A 10745-nucleotide genomic window follows, 5' to 3' on the forward strand; every position below is an offset into this window, starting at 1 on the left:
TTATATGCTGTGGGATTTGATGTCCTTAGAACCTGAAAAGATCCTCATGACACAGTCGCGTATCTGCTTGGTTTTCACTCCATAGATAATAGGGTTCATAGTGGGAGGCAGGAGCAGATAAATATTGGCCACAATGATGTGGCAAGATGGAGGAATTGTGTGGCCCCCAAAGCGGTGGGAAAAGAAGGAGAAGAAGGCTGGACTGTAGGAGAAAACAATGGCACAGATGTGGGCAGTGCAGGTGCTGAAGGCCTTCTGCCGAGCATCTGCTGAGGAGAGGCTCACCACTGCCCGGAGGATCATGGTGTAGGAGACTGTGATGCACAAGATATCAAAGCCCCCAATCAGGAGGGCAACCATCAGACCATAGATGACATTGACCTTGATATTTCCACAGGATAACTTGGCTACAGACATGTGGTCACAGTAGGTGTGAGGAATTATATTCCCTCTGCAGTAGGGCAGGCGCTTGGTAAGGAAAGTGAAGGGAATGATGAGGAACACCCCTCTCAGGAAAGTAGCAAGCCCAACCTTTGCAATGACAGGATTGGTGAGGATAGTTGAATAGCGCAGAGGGTAACAGATGGCCACATAACGGTCCAGGGCCATAAGCATGAGCACCCCAGACTCCATCCCTGTGAAGGTGTGGATGAAGAACATCTGTACCAGACATTCATCAAAGCCAATTTCTTTGAGATGACACCAGAAGATGCTGAGAGCTTTAGGGATTGTACTAGAGCACATAACAATATCAGTTAGGGAAAGCATAGCTAAAAAGTAATACATGGGCCTGTGCAGGGAGTCCTCTAAGTGGATGAGGTAGAGGAGCCCACAATTCCCTACCATTGCCACAGCATACATGGAGCAGAATGGGAAAGAAATCCACAGGTGCATGTCTTCCAGTCCTGGGACTCCATTAAGAATGAATGAGGCTGGAGTCCAGTTTGTTTTATTCAGCATTAGCATGATCAATTAGGCTTAACATTCATGTGTGTTTTCCTACAGTAGGCAAAAAAGAGAAGAAAAATATAGCTTATATATACTGCCTCCCTCTCACCTCAACATTTTAAAATTCCATAGTGCATTTTAATGATCAGTCAAAATTTCTAAGGTCCAAGGATTAGTTTTTATTGTCTATTTGTTTTGCATTGATTAAGTCATCTGTTCATCTAACAATTTCTTATTAAGCAACTCAAGTTCTCATCACTGACACTGAATCTTCATTATTTTTAAAATATTTCCATCCTCATAATTTATAATTGAGTATAACTCTGTTAATGACTTCTCTAAAGAAATTTTTGTTAGAATACCTTACTTACCTATTAATAACTATATGCATCTCCCTATTTTTTCCTAACTTTTCCCCATTTTTTCCTAACTTTAGCAATGGGACACATTTCAGTTGGGTTCTAGTGGGAGACAACATAAATGGAAATTTAATATTTCTAATCACACATCAAATTCATTTCTCATCCAAGAGAAAAATTAATTAATCCAAATTCCCTACTTAAAATTAAACTTCATTTTCAAGTTAACTAAATATTTGGGGTAGATAAATGGCATCTCCTCCTTTCATTAATCTCTTCATTTCTCATAAATATTTACTGAGCTCTTACAATGCGATCCTGTGGAGAATAAGACACAATTTCATCCTTCAAAGAATTGAGAGTCTAATGGAGAGACCAAGTGCACAGAAATAATCACAGTAAACGTAATAATTACAGTAAACATAAAAAACTGAAATAGAAGTATGTACATTGTCTTAAATAAGCAGTATGTTATTAAAATGGATGTGTGTTTTTGTTGGTGGGGTGTTCGGAGGAGGGATTGGTGATTGTCAAGAAGGACCATGTTGAAGAGAAGGCGTTTGGTATGTATTTTGAAGGAAGACAAGTTGTAAGGGAGATACATTTGTAAAAGAAATTCCAGAGGAAAAAGTCAATAAGTACAAGTAGAGAAATCAAAACAAACACATAAAGAAATCAATAAAAAGAAATCAAAACGATCAAGTCTATGAGAATTCACTTGTATGAAAGGAACAAATGATAACCTGGACATTTGCCCAGGAGCTAGATCATAAAGAATCTTGTAATGATAATACCGAATTCCTTGATAATGGAAAGTAAATATTAAAGAACTCACAAGAATCCAAAGGGTCAGAATTTACTCCAAGGTGCTTTAAAAACTTATTAAGTAGGGGCACCTGGGTGGCTCAGTTGGTTGGGCGTCCGACTTCAGCTCAGGTCACGATCTCACTGTCCAGTGAGTTCGAGCCCCGCGTCGGGCTCTGGGCTGATGGCTCAGAGCCTGGAGCCTGCTTCGGATTCTGTGTCTCCCTCTCTCTCTGCCCCTCCCCCATTCATGTTCTGTCTCTCTCTGTCTCAAAAATAAATAAACGTAAAAAAAAATAAAATGCCTCTAAAAAATAATAATAAATAAAAAATAAATAAAAACTTATTAAGCAACGAGAAAATCAGAATCTTCCTCCTACCCCTCATGGGAATACTCTCTACCTCTACCACCATCACCCCATCCCCAGCAATGAGGACAGAAGAAGGATATGAAAAACTTTGAGATATTGTGGTCTTTGCTCAATAGGTAAGCAAAATAAGAATTAATGGAAGATTGAAGCTGATTAAACTTGCAGATAATGATTTATTTAGCAGACTCCACAAACAAGCAATTTATGTAAAATTTCTGTTTCCTGAAAGGAAAGGACCTCTGGCCAAAGTTGCCAAACAACCTGATTGGTTTTCTTTAATCACCTTCCCAGTAACCCTATAATAACTAGAAATAGGAAAAGGTGCATATGATTTTCCATAGAAAATTGTCAACTAATATGGTAGAAATTTCACCAGCTTATTAGGCAGAACACCTGGACCCCAGAGCTGATTTTTGTAATTCACTTAATCTCCTTGAGGTGTTTTTGATCTTTCAATGTCTCTAAGATCATGTCAGTACAATAAAGTAGGGTCTTGGTGAAATACATGGATTTTAACCCCATCTTTCCAATTCCTAAAGGTATACATGTAGACAATTTATGTAACTTCCTTACAAATAGATTACCTATCCTTTTAAATACTGATAAAATATTATTGTAAGAAATACAGAGTCCAGAAACCAAATACTGAAACACACATTAAGCCACCTAATTAATGACAGAGGAAACAGATTAAGAACAAAAATGGCATTTTCAAGGGTCATCTGGCTAGCTCAGTCGGTAGTGGTTGAGAGTCTTGATCTCAGAGTTGAGAGTTCAAGCCCCATGGTGGGACTAGAACTTACTTTAAAAAAAGGTATTTTCAGTATTATATTTTCAATATTATTGAGTCAATGGATGTGTGTTGAGAGAAAAAAGAAACACACCTTGTTCCCTAAATCATGTCATACACAAAAACAGGTTTAGAAGAATATAAGAGCTAAATGTGAAATGTAAAATACACATCCTCTTTGGTATTTGGAGTAGGGAAAAATTTGAAAACAACACAGCTGACCACTGCCAGCATGAAACCTGCTTGGGATTTTCTCTTTCTCTCTCTCTGCCCCTCCCTCTCTTTCTCAAAAAAAAAATAAATAAACATTTAAAAAAAATATGTACCACTAAATTGAAAACTGAAAATATTTTTATGGGATTACAATTGCACTTTTTGGAAAGATGTATTTTTAAAAAATACTAGATAAGCATTCCTTTGATAAGCATTCCTTTTATACTCCTCAATCTCCTTTTTATCTGTATAGCTGTAGTCACTAAAACTGGCTTTATACTCACACAATAACTAGTTCCCATTTTCAATATATTTGCAAAACTCTTCAAGATCCAAATTAAATACTTAAGTATTAACTACAAATTTAAGCAGCGTTATTATTCAATCAAAATAATTTTGATACAACCGAATTCAGTTTCTTCCACAAGGAAATTTGACTTATGCTGGCTTATTCCAGGATTACTGGAATAGTAATATTAATACATGACTATCACCAAACTTATAAAATGTAGTTGATATTACCTGTAGTATATCCTCATTCTTCAACCCTATAGGTCAGAAAATTTGTTTTTATATCCATGTTTTTCTTTTCATATGAGAGTTGTTTGCTCCATGTGGCTTTTACTACCCAGACACAATGGAATAAAGTCATAGCTCAGTCTCACTAGAAAATAATAAAAGAAAATTGCACTCTGATTTTGAGAAACAGGGGCAGGACAGGTAAGAAGCAGGAGCAATCTGGTCATTGATCTAATGGTGGAGAACTATTTTCTAACTGTTCTTCCATTTCTCATCGTCATGAGAGTGATTCATGCCCAACTTCCACCACCACTGAAATAAAGATTCCTATTTATATAGAGATATAACACAGAAAATCATAATCACAATGGCATTATGCTGAATCTTAATGCCATAGTTTGAAAAATACATATTTAATAAAAACACCCAATCCCACACAATATTTCTGCATTCAAATTGTGTGAATGAAATCAAAGATTTATTTCTGGAAAAATAATAAGCAGTTGATATATATACAAACCCTTCTCCACTTTATCTTACTGACAATCAGAAAGACAGAAACAAATACAGGAAGAAAAAAAGAAAGAAAGACAAAAGGAAGGAAGGAAAGAAAGAAAGAAAGAAAGAGGAATGAAAGAAAGAAAGAAAGAAAGAAAGAAAGAAAGAAAGAAAGAAAGAAAGAAAGAAATCTTGTCAGTAGCCCCTCTTTTGTATGTCTTAAATACCTTAGTTCCTGGATAGCGAAACAGTGGGCTGAATGCAGTCTAGTCCAGGTATTTAAGATCTTGTTAAAATAAATCGCAATCCTAGAATGACTGTGCATGTGCAGCAGCCTATCTTCAACTTCCTTGATATCTGTACTATTGAACCAAGACTTTAAAGGAAAATGTGTGTTATGTGTCCCAAGGGACCATGTCAGAGTATTGGAGACACAAGTGTTGATGTGGGGATCAAGCTATCCTCTGTGGGAAGAAGAAAAAGAGCTATAACTTTCCATTATTAGTGCCCAAATATTGATACATAAATAAGTAAATAATCTCATATGTGTGTGTTTGTGTGTTAGCATGTATGTACAGGAAGGTAGAGACTGAAAATGAGCACAAGTTATTTTTACATAAAACTAGGACTTGATATTTATCACACATTTATATTTTCTTTTCCCCCTTCATTGTCCTATGGAAAAATAGATCAAAAGCACTTAAGCAGAGAAGTTTTTCATTCACACACTAATTCATTTTATAATTTCTTCTTTTATTCATGTATTATTTCATCTTTCCTTTTGATGACTGTTTATTGAAAACTTTCTATTTTCTAAGCTATGGTAGGAAATATGTAAACATGATCCCTGGTTTATTTTTTGTTTGTTTCAAGATTTTATTTAAACTCTAGTTAGTTAACATATAGTGTAATATTGGCTTCAGGAATAGAATTTACTGATTCATCGCTTACATATAAGTGATGGCCCCTGGTTTAAAAGCTTACTTTTAAGGAAGACAAATGATGACTGTTATGGCAATATAAAAAAGAAAGTCACCAAAAGATTAGGCTTATTACACCCACATATTAAGTTAGGAAAATTAGATCAATATAAAACCCTGAAATAATCATGACGGTAGTGATAATTTTTAAAAACATAACTAGTTTTAATTTTTTATCTATTTAAAATAGATAAAAGTAATACCAGCATACATTGAATAATTTGGCAAAATCGAAAGGTGTTTTAAAGGAGATCAAAAAGCACTTATAGTTCTACAACCTAGATGAATCTGGTATATTTTTATCCTGATCTTAAAACTACATATATGTAAATGTATTGATATGCATGTATTATGTATGTTTTAACAAAAAAAATGTTGATAATATACTATAACATAGGCTGGTATTTTTATCTAATATTATATAATTAGTCATTCCAAAATTGAGTTATTTTGATTGAATAAAAGGTCATCCAACAAAACTAAAAGGCAACCACAGAATGAGAGAAGATATTTGCAAATGATGTAACTGATAAGGGTTAGTATCCAAAGTCTATAAAGGACTTTTCAAACTCAACCCCCAAAAAACAAATAATCCAGTAAAAAAATGGGAAGAATTGGAGTTTCTGGTGGTGTTCTCTGGTCCTTTCTAGTCTTTGTTGCTTTTGGTCTTTTTTTATATTGTTTTGTCTTTTCTACCGTCACAGAGTCCCCCTTAAAATTTGTAGCAGGACTGGTTTAGTGGTCATGAACTCTTTTAGTTTCTGTTTGTCTGGGAAACTCTGATCTTTCCTTCTATTTTGAATGACGGCCTTGCGGGATAAAGAATTCTTGGTTGTAGATTTTTCTGATTCAGCACGTTGAATATATCCTGCCACTCCTACAGCTTAAGTTTCTGTGGACACATCTGCTGCTAACCTGATCTGTCTTCCCTTATAGGGTAAGGACTTTTTTTTCTCTTGCTGTTTTCATGATTCTTTCCTTGTCTGTGTATTTTGTGAATTTGACTATAATATCCCTTGTTGATGGTTGGTTTTTGTTGAATCTAATGGGAGTTCTCTGAACTTCTTGGATTTTGATGTCTGTGTCCTTCCCCAGATTAGGACATTTTTTCCACTATAATTTGCTCATATAAACCTTCCCCCCTTTTTTTTCTCTCTTCATCTTCTGGGACTCCTATGATTCAGATACTATGCCTTTTTATAGGTAACTGAGTTCTCTAAGTCTTGTATCATGCTCTTTTGTTTTTCTTTCCCTCTTTTTTTTCTGCTTCATTATTCTTCATAATTTTGTCTTCTATATTTCTCATTCACTGCTCTGCTTCATCCATCCTTGCCATCATGGCATACATTTGAGATTGCATCTCGGTATAGCATTTTTAATTCTTTTAACTCTGTAGAAAGAGATTTAATGATTTTTTCAACTGTAGCTAGTATTCTTATTATCATGGTTCTAAATTCTAATTCATACATTTTGCTTACATCTGTGTTGATTAAGCTGCTGGCTGTCATTTGTTCCTGTTCTTTCTTTTGGAGTGAATTCCTTCATTTTGTAGGAAGAAAAAATTAACAAAATAAAAAAATACAATTAAAAAATTAAAAATAGGGCACCTGAGCGGCTCAGTTGGTTGGGTATCCGACTTTAGCTCAGTTCATGATCTCATGGTTTGTGGGTTCAGGCCCCACAAGGGCTGTTCTGACAGCTCAGAGCCTGGAGCCTGCTTCAGGTTCTGTGTCTCCCTCTCTCTCTGCCCTTGCCCTACTCATGCTCTGTCTCTCTATCTCAAAAATAAAATAAACATTAAAAAAATAAAAACAAACCACAACATCAAATAAAGGAGCTACATCCTAGTAGTGTTTTGGTTTTCTTGTTGAAAGAAGCTTGATAGAATAGAGAAAAAGGGGAAAGAGAAGGAATAAAGGAAAAAAAGTAAGAAAAAATTTTTAATTAAAAAATTGTATAATAAAATAGAATAAAATGGGGCTCCTGGGTGGCTCAGTTGATTAAGCGACCAACTTCGGCTCAGGTCACAATCTTGCAGTTTGTGAGTGTGAGCCCCATGTCAGACTCTGTGCTGACAGCTTGGAGCCTGGAGCCTACTTCAGATTCTATTTCTCCCCCTCTCTCTCTACTCCTCCCTTGCTCACGCTCTGTGTCTCTCTCTCAATAATAAATAAATGTTTAAAAAATAGAATAAAATGAAATAAAGAAAATGAAATGGAATTAAAAATTCAAAAAATAAAATAAAGTAAAAAATAATAAAAAATTAAAATTTAAAAAAGAAAATAAAAATAAAATTTTCTATTTCTGTATCCAAGAAAAAGAAAAGAAAGGGAAAAAACAATTTAAACCAAAACAGAAGCAAAAAAAAAACACCTAAGAAAACAAATGAACCAGCAAACAGAATGAAACCTAAATAAAGTTAAATTCAGTTTCCCCTAGAATTGAAACTATGAAGCTCTCTATAGTTCATATATCAAGCAGGTGGAGGGACTTGTGCTTGTTTTCTGAATGTCTTGGAGGGCACAGTTGGATGGGGCTTGGATAAACAGCTCTGTTCTCCACTAGATGGTTCTGCTTAGCTTCCTGGGATAGATCAGTGTGGTGCACATGCCCATGCATGTGCATGTGCATGCATGTGTACATGGGAAAGGTGGAAGTGGCTTCTCTCAGCTCCCTAGTCTCTGGCATGGGAACTTCCTGCTCTCATCAACCCACCATAAAGCAGCCCTTCTTTGTGTCAGGACTCCATCCACTCCCCAACTCTATCTTATTCCTGTCCAAGCCATCTGCCTACCAGGTGGCACCTCCAGAGTTTTATCTCAGATGGTGTTGTGTTTCAAAACTCCATACTTCAGAGACCCCTGCAGCTTAGACCCATGCTGGTTCTCCGGGGAAGGGTCTTGCTGAGCAATGTCTTGTGCTGTTGCCCAGTGGTAGAGGGTCAGAGATTATGGCATAGCACAACACACAGTCGGTGCCTGGTTTCACCACACTCTGGCTTCTTCGTCCCAATACCAGCAAACCTGGCTGCTTTCAGGGGTCCCCTGGGACTTTTGCCTGTGGGGAGGCCATATGGCCTCAACCAAATGCACTCCAAGCAGGAAAACCACTCCTCCCTTCATGGCAAGTGGACCCCTCACACCACACAAACTGAAACCTGAGGATTCACCATACTTCCTCACCAGAGCACTGCCAGACACTGAATTCTAAAACTTCAGACTCTGCACTCCTGGGAGAAGTGAAACCCCCTCCTTTCTCCCCATCAGTGGCTTTGGGGAACAGATCTCTTGTTCAATCACCTGCAAGTGTTTTCACTTGTTCTCTTTCTTTCTCTCCAACTACTTTCAGGGAGTGTTTTTCCTACACTCTCCTGATGCACCACACTCTCCCCCATTCTCTGTCCTCTCTTCCCCAAAACACCTCCCTACCTCTGTGGCTTTTCTCTCCCTCAGTTCACCTCTCCACACCACGCACTTCCAAGCTCTGTGGCTCAAGTTATGCAGATTTTTGTGCTATCCTCAGATCAATTTCCTAGGTGTACAAAATTGTTTTGTGTGAATCTAGGTAACTTTCAGGGACAAAACAACCTGAGGGTCTCCATGCTGCTCTGTCATCTTAACTGTAAAGAAAGTAGTTTTATGAGTCCTCTGGAAATTGGGTATTTTTTTTCTATCAGCATTTAAATGAAAATAAATAAATTCAAGTTTATGTGGGAAGCCAGAATTTACTTTTAATATTTAACTGTAAGATGAGTGACAATATATGGTATGGAATAGAACTATTAACATGTGGTAGGCCTGTGCCCCAAACTAATCCTCAATTTTTATGAGATAATCCATAAAATATGCCAGCTACTTAATGATACTCTAATCATAGGATCAGTGGAAACAAGTCCAGATCATAATGAGATTCATGACATATTAAGGTAAGCCTTATTTTTGCTCTTCATTGGTTTTAGCATCATGGAAAAGAGAAGAATATTTCCAGGGAAAGGTTTTTCACTGGGATAAATATCCTGCACCTGCCTGTTGCCTTACAGACTTCTTTATTGCTATCTGTAGATCTGCTTCTCACCTCCTCATGCTGCCTACATCCTATTAGTCATGGCAGAGGAGTAGTTGCAGTAGATGTGGTGGTGGTTTAAGTAAAGCTCATGAGTCATTCAGAGTCTCAGCAAGAGACAAAAGGTACACACAAATGAGAGTCTCAGGAGAATTTAATGAAGTTGCCATTAACTGGCTTGTAGTTGGGGTGAAGGAAACAAAAATGGATGTTGAAAAAAATAGTGGAGACCAACATAATGACTTGATTGTGTTCTTGTCCAACATAAGGGAGAGAAGATTTTAAAAATATTCTTGGGTAAAACCATACAAGCTATAGCTATTGCAGATGGGCTACGTGGCAAATGCTTCATTGGCACATCCAGCCAGAACCCCAATGTCAAAGTGGGCTAGGAGAAGAATAAATAACTGAAACTCTCTTCTTGCACTCAAATCTCCTGCCAGTGATTCCTATTGGTACAACCTAAACTGGTGCTGGGAAAAAAGGAGCCCAGTTTCCACAGTATATGAGCTTAAGACCTTTAGGGTATAGAACACTGCAGAAAGGGTGGATAGATCTGGAAAGGCAAATGGAACAAAAGATAGATTCTTGTGTGCATCTATATTTCTCTTTCTCTCACTCTCTCTCTGTCTCTCATTCTCTCTCTGTCTCTGTCTCTGTCTGTCTCTCTCTCTCTCCTCCTCATATCTGCCTACTCATCTGTATCCTTTGAGTTATATTTATCCAGGTTTGGTCATATGGCCCTGTTCTATCCCAAGCCACATCATAGACTGATTGGGCTTTGCTCATCTGAAGTATTTTCTATTCCTCCCTCTGCAGGCACATTATTGGAATGACACCTGTTCACACAGACAGACGTTGCTCCTAAGGAATGGTTATCAAGAAACAAACATGATCTATAACTCAAGTTATAGATCATTTATTTCTTTGGTTGTGTGTGAGTGTGCTTTTGTTATTATATTACATTTTAATTTAGGAGAGAGATATAAATATTATAGTCTAGTTTTTATTCCATTTGGTTGTTTTGGTAGAAAGTCTTTCCTATTCTCAAATTTATCCAGCTCTTATCAATATTTTGGAGCTACTGTGAATATTTTGTTGTTGTTGTTGTTGTTTTCAGATGGTTTTACAATGTGAAAAAGATATCTCAAAGGCATTCACTTTTCCCATCATATTTGAAATTAGCTGAAGTTCATGTACA

At 36.8% G+C, this 10745-nt stretch overlaps 1 protein-coding gene across 1 annotated transcript; it reads right to left on the reverse strand.

Moving 5' to 3' along the window:
- Positions 1–1113, reverse strand: LOC106977806 (olfactory receptor 52N4). Its single transcript, XM_015075359.2, has one exon. The coding sequence runs from the start codon at positions 964–966 to the stop codon at positions 1–3; it is 966 nt and encodes a 321-aa protein (XP_014930845.1). The 5' UTR covers positions 967–1113.
- Positions 1114–10745: the final 9632 nt, after the last annotated feature.

Source organism: Acinonyx jubatus, chromosome D1 (assembly GCF_027475565.1).
Source record: "Acinonyx jubatus isolate Ajub_Pintada_27869175 chromosome D1, VMU_Ajub_asm_v1.0, whole genome shotgun sequence".
In the NCBI taxonomy this organism is placed as follows: domain Eukaryota; kingdom Metazoa; phylum Chordata; class Mammalia; order Carnivora; family Felidae; genus Acinonyx; species Acinonyx jubatus.